Source organism: Gorilla gorilla, chromosome 19 (genome assembly GCF_029281585.2).
Source record: "Gorilla gorilla gorilla isolate KB3781 chromosome 19, NHGRI_mGorGor1-v2.1_pri, whole genome shotgun sequence".
Lineage (NCBI taxonomy): Eukaryota > Metazoa > Chordata > Mammalia > Primates > Hominidae > Gorilla > Gorilla gorilla.
The window spans coordinates 36,850,338-36,876,598 of record NC_073243.2 but is presented as its reverse complement, the minus strand read 5'-3'; the positions used below and the strand labels follow the sequence as shown (position 1 = coordinate 36,876,598).

General features: G+C 37.1%; 1 protein-coding gene across 13 annotated transcripts in view; it reads right to left on the bottom strand.

The window, feature by feature from the left end:
• The window catches only part of FAM169A (family with sequence similarity 169 member A), a 91,110-nt gene that overhangs the window by 51,724 nt on the left and 13,125 nt on the right, over positions 1-26,261 (bottom strand). For 9 of the 13 annotated variants that reach the window (XM_055367824.2, XM_031003288.3, XM_055367828.2 and 6 more), the window contains 4 exons: positions 12,116-12,250; positions 10,638-10,737; positions 9,542-9,627; positions 4,996-5,167 (listed from right to left, as the gene is read on the bottom strand). In XM_055367824.2, the coding sequence (XP_055223799.1) occupies positions 4,996-5,167; positions 9,542-9,627; positions 10,638-10,737; positions 12,116-12,247 (490 nt within the window). In that variant the 5' untranslated portion in view covers positions 12,248-12,250. Of the gene's footprint in view, positions 1-4,995; positions 5,168-9,541; positions 9,628-10,637; positions 10,738-12,115; positions 12,251-26,261 lie in introns of those variants that run through there. The other 4 variants (XM_031003292.3, XM_055367829.2, XM_055367830.2 and 1 more) reach the window with 3 other exon arrangements.

The window sequence follows — 26,261 nt, the reverse complement described above, 5'->3', positions numbered from 1 at the left end:
TAGGCAATAATTTGTCATTTTCCTATGACACAGATCTAATCTCTATTTGTTGCTAAGCCCGTGTTTTATGAATTAAGTTATATAAACACAGGTACAAAGAAAAGTAATAGCAAGATTTCCTTCCTTAAATAGAAAACTAAAATACTTGAGAGGCTGAGGCAGGTGGATCAATTGAGCCTAGGAGGTTGAGGCTGTAGTGAGCCATGATTGCTCAACTGCACTCCAGCCTGGGCAACAGAGCAAGACCCTGGCTCAAAAAAATTATTAAACGATCCTCTAAAAGAAGCCTGGCAGGTGTGGTGACTCACGCCTATAATCCCAGCACTTTGGGAGCCCAAGACAGGCGGATCATCTGAGGTCAGGAGATCGAGACCAGCTTGACCAACATGGTGAAACCCCATCTGTATGAAAAATACAAAATTAGCCGGGCGTAATGGCACGTGCCTGTAACCCCAGCTACTCAGAAGGCTGAGGCAAAAGAACCGCTTGAACCCAGGAGGCAGAGGTTGAAGTTAGCCGAGATCGCGCCACTGTACTCCAGCCAGCCTGGTGACAGAGTGAGACTCCATCTCAAAAAAAAAAGAAATATGGGGAATAAAATACAGATCACTTAATGATTTATTCCCTAAGGTGGTAGCATTTTGAATGTTCTACCAAAAGTAATTACTGTATCAACTTTGTTAATCTAATGGTCATTAGGAAAAAGTAAACAGCACAATATTAGAAAAATTAAATAATTCCATTTACCTAGATAAGAATCCCCCTCACACAACAACATAAAAAGAGAGGAAAGAGAAGCCCTTGATGATGGGGAACTTGCAACTTGACTTTAAGATTACAGATTACTATAAAACTACCTATAATATAGGAAAAGAAAGAAGTAAACTATAACTCTTCAATGTCGAACATTATGTGCTCAATAAATACCTTTTATTACTAGTCATGATCTGTTGCTACAAGCCTAAAAAACTGACAGGGATAATGAAAACCAAACTTGATAAGTAAAGGGACTGTTAACTATGGATCCTGTGAAGATGTGCTCTAATCCCACTAAGCAATAATGACAACTACAGAAAAAAATACTAACTATCCCAGTGGATTGTGGGGAAGGTGCCAATAGACACAGGAGATTATGAGAAATACAATGCAACAGTGTTTACTATTAGGAACTATCATTAAATAATTCCTAGCCTTAGAAATGTTATTCAAAAAAACTGCATATATCCCAGTTCACTATAGATCATGTACCTGTCACCATGACTATACATCACATATCTATTTTTTTTTAAACAGGGAATACATAATTTTTACAGTCTGTATTTAAGGAATAACAAGATAATGCCCAAACTTGAAACTATAATGTCTGAAAATTAACCTACGAAGAATAAATCATAAAAGCATTTGACCCAAAATACTGATATATAAATGAGTAGCTGAAGAGTTTTGCATTTTCATAATTTCACCTATTGAGAAATAATCTTTATTCCTATACAGCATAATGTCTCAGGGTCATACATTGGGGCTTTGATGACAAAACACTACCTGCATTTACTCTTATTGAACCTTCTCTTCTCAAGACTCCAAGAAATAAATCTTCCTTTACTATCTAAAATAGTCTTTCAACTTAACAACCTTTCTCTTAAATTCAACTTTTCTTTTGAAAGCCAGACCTGAGACCAAGCATTTCTGCCCACAGACAGTCCCCACTTCTAACCACAGAATTCAGAAAACTTTAGAGCCAAAAGAAGTCTCAATGATCATCTGTGGTCAAGCCTAATTCCCTTATTTAAAGGAGAAAAGTAAAAGCCAAAAAAAGACTGCTACACAACTTACAAGTTAATAGCAATACTATAACAAAACCCAAAATCTCTTTGATACTAATATTTGATTTTGTCTTAAGATAATTTCTGAGTTGTACAGTAGACTAAATAGCGAAGTTTCTAAAGAATAGATTGACTTGTCTGAAAAAGCTGTCCCAGTTATTTCATTAATAATTTCTTCAAACTCAAACTCATCAGCAGTCTTGAGGTATGCAAATGAAAAAGAATAGAGAGTAACTAAGGTACAGATTGAATAACCCTTACCCAAAATGCTGAGAACCAGAAGTGACTGGATTTCAGATTTTGGGGGGAATTTTGGAATATTTGCATTTTCCTTACTTGTTGGGCAACCCAAATCCAAACATCCAAAATCTGAAATGCCCCAACAAGCATTTCCTTTGAGGATCTTGTTGGCGCTCAAAATGTTTCAAATTTTGGAGCATTGTGGATTTCAAATTTTCAGATTGGAGATACTCAATCTGTGTATTTTCAAATTTCTTATGAATCCTTTCACTGTCCTCGACTTGTGAGGAGTGTGGTATACGTCAAGTTATAAATCATTTTGCTTTGTTCTGCTTCCTCCTTAGAGCTTAAGCACAGATTTGAACCAGCCATCATAACCAAAAACATTATGAGACACGGACAGATCTCAAGAATTAACCATGACTTGAAATCAGTGACAATACCTTCAATCTCACTCTATGTTCTTTTTCAAAAATATCTGATGAAAGAATCAATTACGTTAAGTAAACAACTGTTGGTCAAGGAAGTAAAAACTTATTTTACCAATAAATTAAGATAAATTCAGGAATCACAGGTAACTATTTTCTGAAGCTTTCCTTCAACTGCAAAATAAACACTAATTTAAAAATTTTTTTTACTTCATTTGAAAGACTAGGTTTGAAACATTTGGTGCTTTTGCAGAATTGTTTGAAAATATAAAACACCATATAAATAATGAGAAAAAAATGAAATACACCTTAAAGAAATGAGCTCACTACATTAAGATAACAGTAGAAAAAAACAACAAAAAAACCGCAAATATCTTTATAAGAAAACTATCTACCTAACCCAAAAAACAAACAAACTGTAAGTCTCTCACAGTGATCTATTTCAGGCAAAGAAGAATTTATATAGTTTCTTGAATTTCATTGTACTGTAAGAGAATTTGACCTCATAAACAAAGTCTCCTTTTTCTATCAAGGCTATTCTATGTCCTAATAGCCCCATAAACTTATTTGCTATTTTAAAAATCATAAATAATAAATGATTTCACAAGACTTTCATTCAACTACAAATCTTAATAAAGATTTTATCTTTTTGCTACTAGTGTAGAAAAAAGTATTACATATATGTATCAGTATATATATGAAATATGTTTATATAAATACATACTTTGTATGTTTATATACTTTATAAATATAACCTTTATTTTATATACACACGTATCAGAAATACTTCCATCACAAGGTGTTTAGTATTTGTTCTGGACAATTTCTCTAAAATATTTAAATTATGTTTAGGTTTCCTTTGTAGAAAAAACACTTCCAGCCTGAATTAAATGGCTACTGATTCAAAGGCTAGTATAAGCCCACTTAACTCCATTGTTATCTGGTACAACGGGGAAAGAACTAAAATAGTAAAGATGTAAGACAATTAGAGACATATGGAAGGTACTAAAAGTGGCAGATACAGTAGCACCTGGAAACTCGATGTTATAAAATAGTTAACTACCAGAACAAGCAGAAATAGAGGCTAGGTGCCAGAGAAGGAGCCTCAACATGCATAATAAGAAGAGCACACTCCCGCAGTTAAATACTGATCAGAAACACTAAATAGGAAGGCTGTGCCTTTGTGTGTCTTTCATAGAAAGAAGCCCTCAATATAAAAGTATAAACTAGTTGTGCTCCAAATGTCTATCAGGTAGGAAATTCCCCTGGAGCCAGTATTAGAAACAAAAAGCCTCCAATTCCCACAGGAATTGCCTTATATAAAATAAATCACAAAGCAATTAATTCACACCCCAACTGCAAACATTAAAACATTTAAAAACAACAAAGTGATGTCTTCTCTGCAATGCACACTAAATTTCCATTGAACACTCTTTCTCCTCATGTATAATCAGTATTTTTCTGAAGTTACAAAAATTACTGGTTCTATTTCAAATTTATACAAGAACAGAGACAATAAAGGGCACCCAAAGTATTTACCTAAAGAAAAACCATTTTAAACTGCACATCAGTTTTTTATTCTTGGGAAAAAATGACCTTCCTTTTATGGACTATAAGCACCAATTCTCATCACAAATGTGTACTAATTATGGGATCAAGGTATCAGTCACAACTGTTCATTAGATCAGCAGTGAATTTGGTAGGATCTTTAGACTGGATGTGACCAGAAGAACTAAGTTTGGAAAATCTGAAATGGAAATAAAAAGAATCTAAGTGTATTCTCTGTGAAAGGTCTTTTGGTCAAGGTACAAAACAAGGCAGACTTTGTTCTTTGATGGTCACAAGGTGTGGGTTGTATGTGCACACAGAGTAAGTAGGTTAGAGCTTCCTGGCTCCAGCTGCTCTAGGGAGCTGAATGAATGGGAGTACAGGTAAAGCAGGTATGAGGTTGCACTATTTTTTAAGGATAGGGTATAGTTGGCTCTTACAATCAGAAACCCAAACTTTAGAGTAACAATTTCAAAGCTGTTTGTATTTACTAAATATATTAAAGCATTTTGTTTTTCTTGGTAATTAGCTAAGTTGCTCTTTCATATGTCAGGCTGAATGAGGTGTGCTATGCATTTGGGCCACAGGTAGACTGGGGTTTTAGAAGGAACCTGTAACAGTAACAGCAACAGGAATCAAAGTAAACAACAACTTTTGGAAATGTGAGGGCTAGAAGATAGACAAATATGAGGTTCAACGTACAACTGAGTCTCCATATATGTGGAGAAATCTTCCTTGGGATCAAATGTTTATTTTTATTTTGTTTTTTCAAAACACTTTCCCAACAATCCTCACTGTCATAGGATGGTAGAATCAAAGTACTCCCAAGAAATACTAATTAAAATCACCTCAATTTGCATGCTAGAGATTAATTTAACAGAGATATTGATACAATTGGAGGGGTCTAAAATGGAGATTTCCATAATACACAGTTTAAATAACTTTTAAAGACTCACCTGTAGGCTTAACTGAATAAAACCCAATGGCCTCTCCTTTCTTCCACAGAATCTTAGCATAATCAGTACTGCTATGACACAGGAATGGGATCTCATTTCTCTCCATTTCCTGTTTTCTATAAATAATTCGATTCAGAACATACAGAACCACTCTCTCCCCAAGAGTGCTCACCTACAAAGAGAGTCAAACACCAGGCACAGCAGTTATAATATGCATCAATCACAAGATGCTATTTACTTTGCTCCCTGCTCCCATACCTCATACTGGAATTCAAAGCACTTCAAATGCATTCAAAACAATTTGCAAAACATTTTATTACCACAGAGATGAGACTAATCATTCACATAGATTACAATCCATTTCCACACACACATATTATGCATAGAATACTGCCTTTCAACAAAATTCTAAATCGGGCAAAAAACAGGTCCCCAATGTACCAATCCCGAGCATGTCTTTCAGCACTCACCATCTTCTTTCTGCTTCCAGCTGCCCAGATCCAGGGTCTTACCAACCCTAATCACAGCCCTCACTATAGTAAACTACTTCAACTGCTTTTCAGTCTCCACATTTAAAAAAAAAAAAAAGGGCAGCTTAGTGTTATCCCCTGAACACTTTAAGAACAATTACATCATTTGGTGAGGGAAGCCATAATTACGCTCTTGGGAAAGAAATGTGTCTCATCCTTTCCTGGTAAAATGTTCATTTAATAGCCCTATCTTTGCTGTCAACAAAGACAGGGATACCAAAGAAGTCTAATAAAAACATACTTAGGGCAGTAATAGAACAGAAACAGAGTCTCACTTCCTACACACAGGGCTACATGGTCACAGGACCGCACCAACACTCAGAACTTTCTGATATCAAATAGTGAGGTTTCCTGATACACAGGCCAGTACGGGGACTCATGCCTGTAATCCCAGCACTTTGGGAAGCTGAGGTGGGTGGATCGCTTGAGCTCAGGAGTTTGAGACCAGCCTGGGCAACATGGCGAAACCCACCCATCTCTACAAAAAATACAAACATTAGCCAGGTATGGCTGAGCACACCTGTAGTCCCAGCTACTCGGGAGGCTAAAGGGGGAAGATCACTTGAGCGCAAAAGGTTGAGGTTGCAGTGAGCTGTGACTGCACCACTACACTCCAGCCTGGGCGACAGAGTGAGACTGTGCCTCAAAAAAAAAAAAAAAAAAAAAAAAATTCTGTACATAAGCCTATATTCCCCCAGGTCTCTTAAAACAAGTTCAGGCTCTAATTAGTTTAGTGGATAGAGAAAAGATTGACCATATACATACACTACTCTCAAAAATAACCCTGGCAGGGGATCTCACATAACAAACATAGGAAATAGCAGCTGACTAGCAATAGCTTCCAAGGCAACCCATTCCTTCCTTGAACCCACAGTTCTGACCAACAACAATTCTTCCTTACTCAGAGCTGAAATCTATTTCTCAAAGACTATATTTTGATATTCTGCAGCCACATAGCCTATAAATATTTGAAGACAGAGCCATGATGTTCCCCTAAATTTCACGGCAACGTTAAACATGGTTATAAATGAAGGAAAAGGCTAATGTAACACAATTTGGGGTACTCTTGCCATTTCAGTCCTCTCTCTTGAAATTGCTCCAGATCCGTAACATCTCTCTTCATGTTTGGGATGTGGATTTCATGAAGATATTTTGAAGGTGCTGCTGAGACAATGGGGCTTTTCTATATAAACAAAGTTTTTATTAGCTTTTTTGCTTATCTGGATTTTACTGTTAATTAACTAAAGCCCAATACTTTTTCATACGTACTGTCGTTTCAGTTTGGTGTTCATGGTGTACAGTTAATTTTTTGAACCTATAGGTATTACATTTCTCCCTATTTAATTTTATTATGTTAGATCTTTCTCTGTTTTTTAATTCTGCCCTTCACAGATTAGCTCCTCCATTCAGCACAGTGACATGCAGAATTGATAAGCATGCCTCTAAGTCACTGACAAAATGAAGGACACAATGGACAAAGTCTTGCAGCATACTACTGAGGACCTCCCGTCCATATAATTGAGCATCAGTTTCCAGGTACAGAGAGGTTTATAAAAATAAAGTCAACTTGCTCCAAGTTAAGTGTTTGTTAAGTACAAAAAGGGTTACACCCTTCTGTAACTTTACCAACCAATTTTTCCTTACTGACCAGGATTTGACTGGAATAGCAGTCCCCCTTCACTGATTTCTCTATTTAAGAGGGAACGTAGGCCAGGAGTGGTGGCTCACACCTGTAATCCCAGCACTGTGGGAGGCCAAGGCAGGTGGATCACTTGTGGTCAAGAGTTCAAAACCAGCCTGGCCAACATGGCGAAACTGCATCTCTACTAAAAATACAAAAATTAGCTGGGCAAGGTGGCACACGCCTGTAGTCCCAGCTACTCGGAAGGCTAAGGCAGGAGAATTGCTCGAACCCGGGAGGCAGAGGTTGCAGTGAGCCGAGATCACGCCACTGCACTCCAGTCTGGGCGTCAGTAAGCCTGTGTCAAAAAAAAAAAAAAAAAAAAAAAAGAGGGAATGTTGTCCCTAAGGTAACTAAGGCTGAAAGAGTCCACATAGTTGTAGTCTTATTTTTGGTTTTGACTCCTCCTCTTTTCCCAATCCATATCTGGAGGTTTCATAGTTTCTCCACTTGAACAGCAAAAGCTACAACATACCATCATATTAAGATTTTCCCTTCTCCTTCTCCATCCTTTAGCCTTCGTATCTATAATATGCCAAACCTCAGTCATGTTAAAACACATCAGAATGCTTATTTTCTTGACATACATACTTCTTTTCACTATCAGAACTGTTCCTGAGAACATATTATACTCCTTTATTGCTATCTACTCCTCCAATTTTACAGCTTTATGCAGGGATTTAATTCCCTCCTCCCCTTCAGTTTTTGTTCAAAGTTTCTTATCAGACTGGCAGATAACCAGGTACACACATTCTCCTAGCCTTCAGCGGATGGGCCTACCACTTTGGGAATCTTAAGGCACACTGAAGAATTAATGCAATATCCAAAAGTTACTAATACTTAATAATACTAAGTGCATTATTCTCTTATCCTCCCATCTCTTTCAAAGTTCCCAACTCAAAGGGAAGAAATAAAAACACCCTAGTAACCTGCAAGTTTCTTCAGTTTCTTTTTTTCCCGCTGCCACTGCCCCTTTAAGCAAGCATCAAGTTTTGCTTTTCTGTGAATTGGAGTAACAGGATCAAAATTTCTTGATATGCTTTCCTTGTTTCTTCTGACTGGTTCAACTGCCCACAAAAAAATGAACAGTAGCTGGAACCCTGCGAACCTGACAAGTTTTTACAGAGTTGGCCTATCCTAGAAGTGTTCTAAAGGAAGAATATCAAGACACATATATATTTCTGTTAAATTCATTCTCCTGTTGGCTGGGCGTGGTGGCTCATGTCTGTAATCCTAGCACTTTGGGAGGCTGAGGCGGGTGGATCACTTGAAGTCGGGAGTTCGAGACCAGCCTGACCAACATGGAGAAACGTCGTCGCTACTAAAAATACAAAATTAGCCGGGCATGGTGGCGTATGTCTGTAATCCCAGCTACTCGGGAGACAGAGGCAGGAGAATCGCTTGAACCCAGGAAGCTGAGGTTGTGGTGAGCAGAGATAGCACCCCACTCCAGCCTAGGTGACAAGAGCGAAACTCCATCCCAAAAAAAAAAAAAAAAAAAAAATCATGATCCTCATTAAGGGTCTCTTTCTTTTAGGATTAATTAACAAGACACTCTATACTTAATTAATGAATAGTACTGCTTCTCCAAAAAGTCAGTATTCTTTTTAAGTAAGCAAAGTCTAACGCACTTCTACCAAGTCAGTTTCCTATTTCTCCAATATTATTATAAATCTCACTCTTCCAGCCACCAAAGATTTCATCTTTTTTTTATTATGCCCTGCCTCCTCAAATATGTTACATCTTGGTTTCTATGGATTTTCCATATCCTGTCCTATTTATCCTCCAATAACTAGAGCACCAGAGATGTCTCTTAAACCCTTTCATCTCTAGCATGAAAACCAGCTTCCTTCCTGCAACATTCTTCAGCTGGCTGCCTTCTACTATAACCCTGCCGAGGCTGGAAGCTTGCTCTCTCCTGAACCTGGTCATTCCACTGTTAGGAACACTATATAGACCACCTGAAGAGGCCCTACTAATAAACAAGTTTCCTGGTTAGTCTCTCCTAGAGACAGAAGCTAAACAATCACACAAAGGGAACTAGCTTTTCCTCTATCAAATAAGAAAATCAGAAGCTAACGTGCATAAAGGTAGCCAAAGCTCAACTAACCCACAGGTATTCATTCTTCCTCACCCAATCTCAGATACTTATAGAATCACATAAAAATGGAGGAAGCCCAACCCGAATGCTGGCTTCATCGTAAGAATGAAATTCTAGGGTTTAATATAACCTGATTATTTTTAAATGGGGAAGAGCTCAAAAACTATCACTGTTTACAGGAAACACTGTGAAATGGCCTCAAAAGAAACACTCAAAATTAGAGGATCTTGTTACCTGCTTAAGCCCCTCTCTTGAAGGAACAGATGTTTTCACAATATCATCAATAGCCCACCACTGATCAGCAAGGTAAAGTGCCACAGCTAAAATAGAATAAATAATCATTAACACTTGAGTTTTAAAGTACACTTTTAGACTTAATAAGGCCATATTGTACTATAAAGTATCCATATACTTTATATTTAAGAGTATCTATATAAACCTTACCAAATAGTAATATTGTACTTTGTAGCCTCATTTATACCATTTTTATTTCATTGATATGGTTTGGCTGCATCCCCACCCAAATCTCATCTTGAACTGTAATCCCCACAATTCCTACATGTAGAGGGAGGGACCTGGTGAGAGGTGATTCGATCATGGGTCGGGGTGGGGGGGTCCCATTATCACAAGATCTGATGGTTTCATAATGTTTGTTCCTCCTTCACACACGTGCGCACACACTCTCTCTTGCCTGCAACCATGTAAGACGTGCCTGCTTCCCCTTCTGCCATGATTGCAAGTTTCCTGTGGCCTCCCCAGCCATGCGGAACTGTGAGTCAATTTTTTTTTTTTTTTTTTGAGATGGAGTTTCACTCTTATTGTCCAGGCTAGAGTGCAATGGTGTGATCTCAGCTGACTACAACCTCCACCTCCTGAGTTCAAGCGATTCTCCTGCCTCAACCTCCAAAGTAGCTGGGATTACAGGCATGTGCCACCACGCCCAGCTAATTTTGTATTTTTAGTAGAGACAGGGTTTCACCATGTTGGTCAGGCTGGTCTCAAACTTCTGACCTCAGGTGATCCACCCACCTCAACCTCCCAAAGTGCTAGGATTACAGGCATGAGCCACCGTGCCTGGCTATGAGAGTCAATTAAATCTCTTTCTATTATAAATTACCCAGTCTCAAGAAGTTCTTTATAGCAGTGTGACAGCAGACATTCACCCATCAAACATGTAGCTACAAGCAATTAAGAATTACATTTTAATAAAATTACAATTTGAAACACTTTAAAAAAAAAACCAAATTTCTTCATGTAGCTACCTTTTAAATAAATTTCTAACAGTTTGGAGAAAAATTCCTTAATTTATAAAAATTAAGCAAAAAGAGACCTGTCAGTGAATCTTCAGGTGCAAAGAGAGCAAGAATTTTCTGGGTCTGATCTCCACCATAAAGAGGTACAAAGCCTACATTTGACAGGCTAATAGGAATCTGAAATGACAAATTAATAAAGATTAGTGAACAGTCTGTTAAGAAAATACATTAAAAAAATCAATCTTTTACCAAAGTAGTAAACATTTCCTACGTTAATTTTAATTTATTTTATAGGAGACATTATTTCTAGTCTCTAAAGAAAGAGTAAATCAGATAGACTTCCCTTTTGGAATAATTTTATTGTCTTAGGGAAAATATGAAAAGTTGTTTCATAAATATTATTATGTATCTAGCCACACATCTGAATAAAAACTAAAGCTATAATATGGCCCATAAAGTCATTAAAAAAACAACTATAATTTATCATCTGTTATTTAGCCTACTTGAGGAAGATATTCCATTATCTAGTTAAAAAAAAAAAAAAAAAAAGCAGGCCGGGGGCAGTGGCTCACGCCTGTAATCCCAGCACTCTGGGGAGGCCAAGGCAGGCGGATCACAAGGTCAGGAGATCGAGACCATCCTGGCTAACACAGTGAAACCCCATCTTTACTAAAAATATCAAAAATTAGCCGGGCATGGTGGTGGGCGCCTGTAGTCCTAGCTACTCGGGAGGCTGAGGCAGGAGAATGGCGTGAACCCAGGAGGCAGAGGTTGCAGTGAGCCAAGATCGCGCCAATGCACTCCAGCCTGGGCGACAGAGCGAGACTCCATCTCAAAAAAAAAAAAAAAAAAAAAAAGCAGTCAAGGAAATTAATTTTTCTGGGAAGATACATGCTACTAATATGCTTTAACATTTTTTTGCCTTCATTTAATCCAACACTTATTCCCTATTTAGAGATAACATTACAATTCAGAGAATTATAAAAATACTGGTGCTGGGGAAGACTTTAAAAAATTCTTTAAGTCATCTCCAGAAGAAAAATCTAAGGCCTAGAGAGGTTAAGGAATTTGTCCACCACAGTTCACAGTGAAACTCTAATGGTTCCAAGTCTAATGATCTTTCTATCACAAAATATTATAATTTACTGACTAGAAAATTTGATTTTACTTTTTTAGAAAAAGGAAGAAAAGATTCATGGCACAAAAAATATGTAATTTAGTGTTTTGCTGATTTTTTAATTAAAAAATTTTCTAAACTCACAAATTCCAAATCTAAAGTAAATCTGAAGCTGCTCAAATATAGTAAACAGTCTTAGCAAAACTGGTGGTATTCTCACATATAATTTTAAAGCCATAAAGTCAAATAGCAATAACCTGTGGAGTTTCTCTTTTTAAAAACTGATCAACCAATATTTATCCATTTTACTGAATAGATTTCTGTAAAGATTTCAAAAATTAATGATTAACACTTAAAATGATTTTTTAAAAAAGGATATTTATTTCATGTATAAACTGAACTGAAAAGATTGATGACAATCACTGCAGAACACCTTACCGTAATATTGAGAAGAGAAAAACACTCTGGATTTTCAGGGTCCCCACACCTTAAATCTGACATGTAATCTTCAGCAGAATTTTCCAATTCCTCATGGCTGCAATTTTCCAGCATATCCACAGGGAATGCCATCCTCTTTAACAAACAACATGGAACAAACAATTCAGAATATGAAACGCCATCTTCCTTTACTCACAGAAAATAAATTTTACTACAATGTTGCCATATTTTGTTATAACAAGATTTTTCTGTTTCACTATGCCCACAGAATACAACTTGAACCTGCTGATTTAACCATGCATGTCAAAAAGAAAACTTTCAAACATTATTCATTTGTATTAAAAACAGGCAATGAAATAAATTAACAGATATGTCCTTACATAATAAATATGGTCACATAGGCATAAGACATATTTATATGTACATACACACAAAAATACACATATAAATATACTCTCATAAACCACTCAACATAAAAGTCACTGTAAAAGGACACGAGAACTTTTTGGAATAATGAAAATGTTCTACAATCAGACTGTGATGATAGCTGCACAACCCTATAAATTTCAAAAAAAAAAAATCTAAAAAAAAATCACTGCGGGCACAGTGGCTCACGCCTGTAATCCCAGCACTTTGGGGGGCCAAGGCAGGTGGATCATGAGGTCAGGAGTTCAAGACCAGCCTGGCCAAGATGGTGAAACCCCGTCTCTACTAAAAATACAAAAATTAGCCAGGCATGGTGGCAGATGCCTGTAATCCCAGCTACTGGGGAGGCTGAGGCAGGAGAATTGCTTGAACCCGGGAGGCAGAGGTTGCAGTGAGCCAAGATCGCACCACTGCGCTCCAGTCTGGGTGAAAGAGTGAGACTCTATCACAAAAAAAAAAAAAAAATCACTGAATTGTACGGTTTGCAATAGATGAATATTATGGTATATTATAAATTATAATTCTCATATATATAGCTTTTTTCTTTTTTTTTTTTTTTTTGAGATAGAGTTTTGCTCTGTCACCCAGGCTTAAGTGCATTGGTGCAATCATTGTTCTATGTAACCTTGAACTCTTGGGCTCAAGCAATTCTTCTGCCTTGACCTCCCAAAGTGCTGGGATTACAGACACTAAGCCACTGTGCCAGGCCTATCTCGCTGGGTTTTTTGTTGTTGTTATTTGTTTTTTAAGCCAGATTTTAATGGGGAAACACTAAAGGTTTTAACACTAAGGATTTGAAAAACAAGGACTCCACTACTATATAACATTATGTAGGCAATGATCAATCCAATTAGACAAGAGAAAGCAATTAGAGGCATAATAACTGGGGTGGGAGTAGGGTAGAAGCGAAGCTATTGCTATCTCTATTATTTGCAAATAATATACTTAACTGAAAAATTCAAAAGAATCCATGAAAAAACTATTCCAAGCAACAAGAAAATTTAGTAAAATAGGACATAAAACTAGCATACATAAAGACACCAGTCTTCATACATACAACGTAACAGTAAGAAGAAATAAGGGGGGCGGGGGCGGCAAAGTAAAAATAGAAAAAAAAAGTATAAATAGAGATGAAGACCTCATTTACAACAGCAAAAATCAAAATAGGCTTAAATTCAACAACAGAAACAGTACAAAATCTATATAAGGAAAACTACAAAACATTCCTGAAAGTGAACAAGACAAAAGAGAAACCATGTTCTTGGAAAGAAAGCTTCAGCATCATAAAGGTACCAGATCTCCCTAAGATAATCTATTAATTTAATGCAATCCTAATGAAATACCTTTAAGGTTTTATTTTTTCCTGAGGCAAGAAAAGTTGATTATAAAATTAATTTGAAAGAACAGACAAGCAAAAATAGCTAGAAGAATGCACCCTGTCGGAGATTAAAACATCTTATAAAACTTCAATAATTAAAACAATGTGATACAGGCATGTGAATCAACAAATGGAACAAGATATAGAAATACACATACCTATGGAAATTGAGTATGTAATAATGGAGACATCTCATTTGGTGGGGAAAAGACTTTTTTAATAGGTAGTATTATTTCATTGGTCTATCTTATTTTTAAATGAGACATTAATTTTGCTCATTTTGAACTTCTTATATTTGAAATCATTCAGTATGCTCTTTACTGTGTTAACTCTCTTCACTCAACATTACTTCTGTGAGAAACATGAACACTGTTGCATCTATCAGTTAATTTACCCATTATACTGCTGATGTACATTTGGCTATTTCCAATATTTGGCAATTATGAATAAAGCTGCTATAAGCACTCCTGCATGAGCTTTCTGGTAGACTTACGTAGTCATTGTTGTTAGGTCTATATACCCAGGCTAACCAATGTTACTGAAAGTGAGACAACCCTACTGCATCCTGATGTGATGCAACAAGAAAATCAGACCTAAATCTAATCAAGCCATTAGAGAAATATGTTAAATGATGCCTTAAGTATGCAGTCAACCAAGTTTAGAATAACTCAGTTTCTTCCAAATATATGACATGGAGTTTATAGAAAAAAAGTAAGATGGAAAGAAAATATAAATTAAAAGTAACTTAAGAGACATGTCAATGCACTGCAGAGAGTATCCGGATTTATTTACTCTTGAAAATTTCCATGACAAGGCCAGGCACAGTGGCTCATGCCTGTAATCCCAGCACTTTGGGAGGCCGAGGAGGGTAGATGTAGATCACTTGAGCTCAGAAGATCGAGACCAGCCTGGGCCACACAGTGAGACCTTGGCTCTACAAAAATATGAAAATTAGCCGGGTATGGTGGTATGCACCTGTAGTACCAGCTACTCAGGAGGCTGAGGTGAGAGAATTACCTGAGCCCAGGAGTTCAATGACGCAGTGAGGTATGATCATGCCAGCCTGGGTAACACAGTGGGACCTTGTCTCAAAAACAAAAACAAAAAAACAAAAAAAGAAAAGAAAAATTTCCATGATAAAAAATTAAATAGGGAGGCTGAGGCAGGAGAATGGCGTGAACCCGGGAGGCGGAGCTTGCAGTGAGCCGAGATCGCGCCACTGCAGTCCAGCCTGGGTGACAGAGCGAGACTCCGTCTCAAAAAAAAAAAAAAAAAAAAAAAAAAAAAATTAAATAAAAAATAAACTTACGGGCCAGGCACAGTGGCTCACGCCTGTAATCCCAACATTCTGGGAGGCTGAGGCAGGCGGATCACAAGGTCAGGAGATGGAGACCATCCTGGCTAACACAGTGAAACCCCGTCTCTACTAAAAGTACAAAAAATTAGCTGGCTGGTGGTACATGCCTGTAGTCCCAGCTATTCGGAGGCTGAGGCAGGAGAATTGCTTGAACCCGGGAGGTGGACTGTACGGTGAGCCAAGATCGCACCACTGCACTCCAGCCTGGGTGACAGAGTGAGACTCCGTCTCAAAAAAATAAAAACAAAAAATAAACTTATGATCTAAATCAAATACTAAGCTATTAGTTCTTAAAGGAAGTATAAAGTTAGTATAGAATATCTTGTTTTAAAAGTTACCTAGTTGGCATTTACCCAATAACCTCTTCAATTTTTATTTAAAACAGTTTTATAAAGGGGAAGGCAGAAGATCAACTAAAAGTTACTTTCCTCTTTGAAATGACCTTCAAACTTATTTTATCACAAAAGTATTAGAAGGCAAGAAACTGAAAATCTAACGGAAATACCAGAGAAACACCAAAAAAAGAGATAGGATTGACATACACTGTAACAGTTAACAACTGAGTATGTTTTTCTGAATTTTCAAGATATGGTGATGATAAGAGGAACTATTTTTACCCTAATCTGAAATTTAGGTCCTAAGGACTTTAAAACTTGATGTACATGCCGGGTGCGGTGGTTCACGCCTGTAATCCCAGCACTTTGGGAGGCTGAGGTGGTTGGATCACGAGGTCAGGAGATCGAGACCATCCTGGCTAACACAGTGAAACCCCATCTCTACTAAAAACACAAAAAATTAGCCGGGCGTGGTAGTGAGTGTCTGTAGTCCCAGCTACTCAGGAGGCTGAGGCAGGAGAATTGCTTGAACCTGTGAGGCAGAGGTTGCAGTGAGCCGAGATTGTGCCACTGCACTCCAGCCTGGGTGACAGAGCGAGACTCTGTCTCAAAAAATACAAATAAATAAATAAATAAAACTTGATGTACATATGGTTGGGAGCCTAATTTTATATAAATATGTACATTTCTACATCAAATTGATTTTTAAAAATCAAAACTTAAAAACAGCACAAATTCATTTCAACTGTTAGTAAATGTAAATGTCTAAATTAAAGAGAAGGTAAGAAAAACTTGTGAAATGATTTGGAAGTAATACCACAAGATTTGCAGCCAACTTTTCAAAAGCCTATGAATTTCAAGAGAGATCAACCAGGAGCTTATGCAAGTAAGATGTTATAGGTAGAAAAGGATCACAAAATAAAACAGTAGCTCTATTGTGAAGGAAGCTTCTTTGTTAGCTTGGGCAAATCTTTGTATTTCTATCAAATTCAATATGTAAAAGCAAACTAAGGAAATATAACATTATGTTCTATAGTCAGATTTAACAATTCCAATGAAGATTAAAATTGTAGATGAAATTATAAACACGAAACAAATGGTCAGTAGTGGATAGAAGTAGTATGACTAGGAAAACAACGTAATAACTGTTTTTCTTCTCTTATAGACAAGACTCCTAATATCAAATATCCAAATTGTATCAAAGACTCAAACATCCAAGTAAAGCACTAAGACATTTATTATACCATATCATTGACTAGATGAGGCTCAAGAGGATTAATGTCATAGTATTCTCCTTAAATCAATTCAAAAGATTCACTTGAATATTAGCTACCAAAACAAAGTATGGATGAAACACATTTAAATTTTCATTTACTAAGAGCAATTGTAATCTAAAGAATGAAATGCAAATTTGTATTTGAAGACTGCTGCCAGAAACTTTGTCTATAAAAGCATAATCACAACCACATAAAAATAATATGGCAGCATAAAGAATACAAAATGGACATAAGAGTTTGATAGAACAGCAAGTTCAAGTTCACAAGTGATTTCTTTTTCACATACTGTTACTATGATACTATGGTTCTTAGAAGATTTTAAATGCTAATTTCATATTTAAAATTCTAAATACACGTTATTTTAGATTGATCACTGAAAAGGAGAAAATTCTATTAAATAAGCAAACTAGGTCATCTAAATAAAGAATCCAAAGTCATAACACAGAATCACAGAACTTTAGGGTAGCAAACAGTCTTAGAAGTCTTGGCCTCAGCCTCCCAAGTAGCTAAGACCACAAGCACACACCATCGCACCCAGCTAGTCTGTATTTTTTATAGAGATGAGGTCTCCCCAGGTTGCCCAGGCTGGTCTCAAACTCCTGGGTTCAAGCGATCCTTCCGCCTCAGCCTCCAGTGTGATTATGTGATTACAGGTGTGAGCTACTGTGCGTGGCCCTAAGAGGCTTTAGATAAGAGTGGTATACAGGCCCACCCTACTACGTCATGGCAGGGGTGAGACTGGTACACAGGACAGGTGTCCCTAAGTCCACTGATCTTTCCTCTATCCCAGTGTTGTCCAAACCTCAGTAATTTGCATACCACCATCAACATTTTTCTGAGTGTCAAGTGCCTGTATCACTATATAATATTTTTCTCAATTCACTTAAAAAAACAAAAAACCAAAACGCATTCTTCTCATCCCATCCCTGCTCCCCTTTTATAATTGTGGTAAAATATACATAACAAAATTTACCATTTTAACCATTTTTAAGTATACAGTTCAGTATACTCACAATGTTGTGCAACCAGCACCACTATCCATTTCCAGAACTTTTTCATCACCCCAAACATGGTCTGTACCCATTAAACATTAACTGTCCATTCCTTCTCCCCACTACCCCCTGGTAACCTCTATTTTACTTCCTTTCTACGAATTGGACTATTCTAGGAACATTTTAAGTGAAAGTATAGAATAACTGTCCTTTTGTGTCACATTTATGTCACTGTACATAATGGTCACAAAGTTCATCCACGTTGTAGCATGTATCAGAATCTCAACTCATTTTTTTAGAAACATTTTATTAACCCTAAACTATTAAGACTTGCATGTGGGTACAATAATAAAGGGGAAAATATTAAGACCTATGAAACCACCAATTTGATAAATTAGATTATACATTTTCCTAATCAGCATTAAATTTCCTATAATTTAAATGTTCACCTGAATATAATCTAAAAATATCTACCAAATTGCCAGTAGTATGTCAGCACATTAGAAAACACAGCACTATACAAAAACACACTACTACAGATCAAAGGCAAGTAGAATATCACTAAAGTGTGAAAACAGAAATTAGTGATTCTTCATTCTCTTTTTCAAGTAAGGTTTTTTAACAGAAAAAATGACTTCTCGGCTTATTTTTATTACTGTCAAAGATTTTTTTTCATATACAAAATGTTACTTAAATACAAAACAACTCTGTGTCTCAGAGTCTGACAATTTAGATACCCTCAAATTTGCATACAGAAGAGCACCACGGGAGAAACCCCTTAGTTAGATGTTGTGATTTCTGAACACGGTTTAAAAACAACTGCATCCATCACAGCTTTTAATATGAAAAAAACTGGAAAATACTTCCCTAATTCCAAAGGCCCAGACACACACACACCTATACCTCTCTTCTAAAATATTTTTATGTTTGCAAATCTGTTCTGAAATCCATTACTTTTGTTTCCAGTCATTCTCAGTGCTAAATTTTATTCGAATTTAAAGGAAGATGAAAGAATTAGAAATTATTATTACAAATCAGTAACAGCAGCAGGTAACATTTACTGAGAAATATCCCTTTATCAGGCTTTAGAGAGACTGTCACATTTACTATATAACAAGGAACTCCTATCTGCCCCATTTGATAGACGAAGAAACAGTTTTGGAGTTCAAGAGACTTGACTAACATCATACCACTAGTGAGGCTAGAGAAATATGAACCTAGGCAATCAGATATACTTTTAAATATAATTATTTTTATTAAATATGCAAAATCAAATATAGTATTTGTCATGGTTACATAACATTTTCTTTTGTAAAATATAATGATTATATTATTAAATATTCTATTCACATATTACACAAGAAAGAGCACTAGAATTGGAATTCTGTGACCTTGGCTCTGGGGTCGGCTCTGCCGCTAACTAGCTTTATGACCATAGGCAAGTTACTTACCCTCTTTAGGCTTCTGTACTCTCATTGGTAACGTGATGCAACTGGACAGGATAATCCTAAAGACCTTTTCACCTCTAAATGCTTGGAATTGTTTTTTTGTTTGTTTTTGAGTCTTGGTTAATTTAAGACTATGTAAATTGCTAGCCTAACAGCGGTTCTGCTACTACAGTTTAGAGAGGCAGCGGAAGGGTGGTAAAGCTCCAGAGAGAAATATAGGTTGCTATGATAAATCCCTTGCTTCTCTCTCTTTTTTGTTGTTTTTAAGCTTCTGTTCTATGTTACATAACTGTAAAGCTGTCAGATCAAATTCTGTCAAGTACTTTATGCTCTGTCCATGAGATAAACCAAAAGGCCTAACTAGATTCTACATGAATGAGAAAGCTTAATGTAGCCTTAAGTGAACTCATCAAAAAACTGACACAGAATGGACAGCGAAGTGTAAAAAGTGTCCAAACTAATTTACAAATTAAGCGAATGGTATGCTCATTAATCCAGGGTAAGCTGTATAAAAACATAATACCAAGACCTCTTATATAAGAGATCTAAGATCATGAGCATCTGCTATATTTTATCTACCTTTTAATAATTCCTTTTTCCCAAAAAAATTATGTATTTGACAGAATGGATAACCTTAAGAAAAGCATGAAAAGAGTTAGAAAACAAATTTATATTATTGTGATTTTTTCCCTATTTATTGTTGATTACTGGATGCCAACTATATTCTGAAAAGATGGGAACATATTCTACATGTTCAGCTCGTAAGTTATTTCATGATTCTTACAGATTACTGCTATTATTTGGGGGCTTTGTGGAGAGAGGCAGACCCAAAAAGAAGTACGTACACTATAGAGCTGAAAGAATTCTCAGGGAAAAAAATAATTATCTCAACCAATCCAATTCATGATCCTACCTCTCACAATTGTCTCTCCAACACCGAGAATAGGTTAGGTATCCAGGCAACATAATCAGCAATGCTCTCAACCTTATTTCTGAACCTTATTATGATTCCTCTCTTGATTCCTCCCCTTTTCTGTTTTCTAACATCATTTCCTTCCCTAATTAACCTGGGCCCTGTACTACATCAGCTCAACTAATCCCTTTACCTTACCTTTTCTTCTATCGCTCCTGCCCTACACAAGGTCCTAAACGCTAGATTCCTCTAACCACTCATCTTTTTCTACTATGAGAGCCGAGTTTTTGAATATGACAAAATAACTGCTACAACTATCAAAATCTCAGATGGGCCTCAACACTGTTCAGCAATCCTTTTCTGTTTTCTGGGAAAGTAAAAACATGTAATTATGTATGGGTTAGGACTGCCTATAAATTAGGTAATGGAGCAGGAAGTTGAATGGGATTCATATCTGTTGGCTCTTCTTATTTCAAGCAGGAAGCAAAACCATCTTTTGAAGTTATAACCACTAATCCGATAGTGGACTATGTGCCAGGTTCTATTCCGAACACTTCACGTGTATCACCTGATGTAACTTTTATCTAAAACCCATGAGGTGGGTGTTTTAGTTCTCTTCACTTGGCCGAAAAGGAAACAAAGACACAAAGTAGCTGAGTAACTTGTTCAAGGCCACACTACTAGTAAGCAGCAGAGCTAGTATTTGAACTCGGCAGTCCGACTCCGATGTCTGTTTTTTTCCATCACATTGGTATGTCTGAAAGCACAGCATCTCAGGCAGCCCTAATATGGTTAAAGATTGCTTAATATATGTCAGGGGAAGTGTTCCAAGTATTCTTTCCAACTCAAGGTTTAATTCTCTCTTCATGTACAGGAAAATACTCCTAGATAAGAAATCATTTAAGCATGAAGGTACTGCGTATTTGGTATGTTTTAGGCCTTCAAAAGCAAAATCCAGCTATATTGCAAAGGATTTTGAGAGTGTGTGAAAGCTGGTATAAAATACTGGTTAAGGGAGTGTGTTCTTGAGCCAAACTAACAGGATTACTAGCTATGTAACCATGGGCAAATTACCTGAACATACAGAACACATAGAGGAAAATTCCTTCGGGTTGAGAAAGGAATAAACTGCTGCAACTAATAACTAGAAATCAATCAAAACTTTTGCATCTAAAAAGAAAAAACTCAGAGGCAAATTATAACCAGTATGACTTATACAATCTAATACCTTAATACAGACGAATAATGCAGTGTTTTTTTTTAAAAGCTAAGATGCAAATAAATAAGCAAAGGTCATGAATAGAAAATTCATAAAACAGGAAAAACAAACCACTTCTTTTTTTGAAAAAATGCCTACTTGCATTAGTTTTTTGCTTTGTTTTTGTTTGTTGTTAGAGACAGAATCTCACTCTGTCACCCAGGCTGAAGTGCAGTGGCACGAACATAGCTCACTATAGCCTCAAACTTCTGGGCTCAACAATCCTCCTACATCAGCCTCCTGAATGGCTAAGAATACAGGCACATGCCACCACACCCAGCTAAGTTTTTTAAAAGATTAATATGTCTGTACAGCAAAGTCTGGAAGGATACATTATAGTGTTAACAGTAATTACTCCTGGTAAGGTGAAGGAAGAAGAGAGAGGGCCCCAAGGCAGGAAACACAAGAGAAGAAAGTCAATTCCCCTTAGGGCCTCCTTCCTCCAGTAGCTCACTTCGTAGTGCAGTCTCTCTTGGATACTGCCTATCTTGTGATAGGCAAAATTTGGGTTACATGCCTCCATCCTAATTCCAAGGGAGACAGAATATCAATTTTTAGTGTTCCACCCTGGGGAGCCAAAGCAGGACTCATAAGGCTGAAATGAAACTCATAAAGTTATTTCAAAGGTGCTCAACAGTTGGAACACAAAATACATACTGAATTATCACACCCAGGAATGGATGATAAATCATTATCTTACTATCTATATTCTATGAACAGGAAATAGAGAATGCTACTTACTTGCCTCAAAACATTTGCAAAAGCCTAACAATAAATTAATAGATATTTAAGAGAGAAAGAAATAGAAATGGGCTTGTAATTGAAGCTTCCACATGATCCTACTACATACTGTAGTACAGTAAAGTAATACATTTGCCTGTGGAATGTGTCAGCAACTCTGGTACTTCACAACCCAGACTACTAAATACTCTATAAATCAGCAGTGTACAAAGCTCAGGAAAGAAAAAATAAGCACTTAAATTAATAAATCATAAAATTGTGTCCATTTCAACATTGACAATATAAAATTTCTTACATTATACCTGGCTTCTCTACCACGTATCTGACTATACAGGGACTTTAGTACAATTAACAGGGATTGGACATAGTAAACCTCCAGGATACAACCAATTTTTAGAAACACGAGTCTAACTATATGTTCACTGTTGTAGATATTTTTAACATAAAATATCACAGAGATTTGTCTCATTTAGAACAATGAAGACTGATGTTTTCATTTTAAAGGAAACACGTCTAACTCACAACAAAAGCAAAAAGAAACCAAAACTTGGCACTTAATTTTGGCATACCATTTGCGAAATATCCTGAGTCACAATCCCCATCACTACCCGACCAAACTCCCTAGTATTTTCACTAGACAACTAAGAAATATAACCATGGGCTGCCATTATATAGCAGAGTATCTCAGCAATTTGGAAAAATGGCAGCCCCTGAACCACAGGCTCTCCAATTCTGTGCTTTTGGGCCTCTCCAACTCTGCACTTGGAGCTATGGCCTCATTAACCTGCTTGTGCCACTCTCTTGCAAACTCAGGTGGGCTTATTTACCCAGATTCAGTACAATTCTTACCTCTCATTGGCAGCAGGCCCATGGGAAGAAGGCACAAGAGATAGTAGTCTTATCTAACTTCAAAGCATATTTACTAAATAAATGAATGACTAAATAAAAGTTTGTATAAATAAACCAAACACTGGTGCTAGGAGGAAGAGCTGCTACAGATGAACAAGAACATGCTGCTAGATAAAAAGTAACAGATGTCCTTTCAACAGGCAGGTAGTGGGGAAGACCCTCAAAAAGAATATGCTGAATGGATGACTGAAAGTACACCAAGAACGGCAAGTAGTTAGATTTACCAAGAGAGTTAAGGTATATAAAGGCAAATGGTGGTGGAAGTACTAGGAAAATAAACTAAGGACAGAACATAGCAGGCCAAGAATCCCAGATTAAAGAATTTAGACTTCACTTGGTATACAAGCAGCAGGCCATTAAGGGACCTTGGGCAGGGAAGAGACATTCAAGGCTATTCTTTAAGACAAATTACCTGACAGCTACATATAGGTTGGATTGGTAGGAAGAACTGAAGGGAGACAAGTTGAGGTGCTGTTATGGTAAGTACCTTGTGCATAAATCTTTTAATATACTTATCACATAACAATACATAATACATAATAATGTGGTTCATTTTTCTTCATCTGTCTCTCCTACCAGGCTCAGACCTCCAGAGAGAAAGAATCTACTTTTTCAGCACATGTAAAAAGTGAGGATGAGCCAAATGATCACTGATAGCCTTTCTCATTAATAACATACAGGTCTACAATGGATTACTTTCCTTCCAAGCACTTATAGCTTACCTGGAGATGGAAGCTAGGAAGAAAGGTCTTAATTTACAAAAGGATAATAACCTCAAAATGTCATTTACAATCATTTTTTTAAACTCAGAATGTATTTTCTGATGATAATAACAAGAGAACCACCATTTACTGATTGCTTATCTTGCACCTCGCATTGTGTTGAAACACTCTACACATCTCATTCCTCGAAATGATCCTATGAATCAGGTATTCCTATACACGCATTCTGAATGAGGAGCCTCAGATGTGGAGAGGTTAAGTAAGCTGTCCAAGTTCACACAGCTGGGAAGTGGCCAAGTCCAGCTCTGAGCCTAGGCAATCTGTCTCCAGAGGGGTTTAACCTGGTGGCCAGGTTTAAAGGTCAAGACAACAGGCCAACATAATCCATGATGTATCTAAGTGTAATAAAATTATAGAATATAACAACCAGATTATTCAGTCTCTGCTTAGGAGTTAAATGTTTTTAAACCTTGCAATATAGTTTCTTCGGACTTTCTATATCTAATCACTGTGACCCATCTTCTTCAGAATTTTTTTTTTTTTTTTTTTTTTTTTTTGAGACAGAGTCTTGCTCTGCTGCCCGGGCTGCAGTGCAGTGGTGCCATCTCGGCTCACTGCAAGCTCCGCCTCCCGGGTTCACGCCATTCTCCTGCCTCAGCCTCCCGAGTAGCTAGGACTACAGGCACCTGCCACCACACCCGGCTAATCTTCTTCAGAATTTTTAAATGGTTACTACGCAATAAAAATGAAGCCAAGTGTTTTAAAGCTGAAGTTAAAAAAAAAATACGAAACATAAAAACTGATGAAGTAAAATGCCTACCCAATATATCTTTTATTTTTAATTTTTGTGGGTACATAGCAGTGTATATATTTATGGGATACATGAGATATTTCAATCCAGGAAACAATGCATAATAATCACACCAGGGTAAATAATCATATATAGGTCAGGCGCAGTGGCTCACACCTGTAATCCCAGCACTTTGGGAGGCCAAGATGGGCGGATCACCTGAGGTTAGGAGTTCAAAACCAGCTTGGCTAACATGGTGAAACCTCGTCTCTACTAAAAATACAAAAAATTAGCCAGGTATGGTGGCGGATGCCTGTAGTCTTAACTACTCAATAGGCTGAGGCAGGAGAACTGCTTGAACCTAGGAGGCGGAGGTTGCAGTGAGCCAAGACACCACCGCACTCCAGCCTGGGTGACACAGCGAGACTCCATCTCAAAAATAATAATAATAATAATAATCACATCCATCACCTGAAGCATTTATCCTTTGTGTTACAAACAACCCAATCACATTTGTTATTTTTAAATGTAGAATAAATTGTTGACTATCATCACACTGTTGAGCTGTCAAGTGCTAGATCTTCTTCATTCAATCTAACTATGTTTTTGTACCCACTGACCAGACTCACTTCCTCCCACCACCCACTACCCTCCCCAGCCTCTGGTGACCATCACTCTACTCTCTATCTCCATGAATTTAATTGTTCTAATTGTTTTAGCTCCCATAAATGAGAGCATGCAAAGTTCGTCTTTTTGTGTCTGGCTTATTCTACTTAACATAATGATCTCAAGTTCCATCCATGATGTTGCAAATAATAGGATCTCATTCCTTTTTATGTCTGAATAGTACTCCATTGTGCATATGTACCATATTTTCTTTATCCATTCATTCGATGATTGACATTCAAGTTGCTTTCAAATCTTAGCTATTATGAATAGTGCTGCAATAAACATGGGAGTGCAGAAATCTCTTTGATATACTGATTTCTTTCTTTCTTTTGGGTATATACCAAGCAGTGGGATTGCTGGATTATATGGTAGCTCTATTTCTAAATTGTGAGGAACCTTTAAACTGTTCTCCATAGTGGTTATACTAATTTACATTCCCACCAACAGTGTACGAGGGTTCCATTTTCTCCACATCCTCACCAGCATTCGTTACTGCCTGTCTTTTGGATGAAAGCCATTTTAACTGGGGTGAGATGATATCTCACTGTAGTTTGTTTTTTGTTGGCTTTTGCTTTTGTTTTTGAGACAGGGTCTGCTCTGTTGTCCAGGCTGGAATGTGGTGGCACAATCCCAGCTCACTGCAGCCTCCATATCCTAGGCTCAAGAGATCCTCCCACCTCAGCCTCCCCAGTAGCTGGGACGACAGGTATGCACCACCATGTTCAGCTAATTTTTTGGTATTTTTTGTAGAGATGGGTTTTTCACCATGTTGCCCAGGCTGGTCTCGAATTCCTGAGCTCGAACAATCTGCCCACCTTGGCCACCCAAAGCGCTGGGATTATAGGCATGAGCCACTGTGCCTGGCCTTATTGTAGTTTTGATTTCCATTCTGCTGATGATCAATGATGTTGAGTACCTTTTCATATACCAG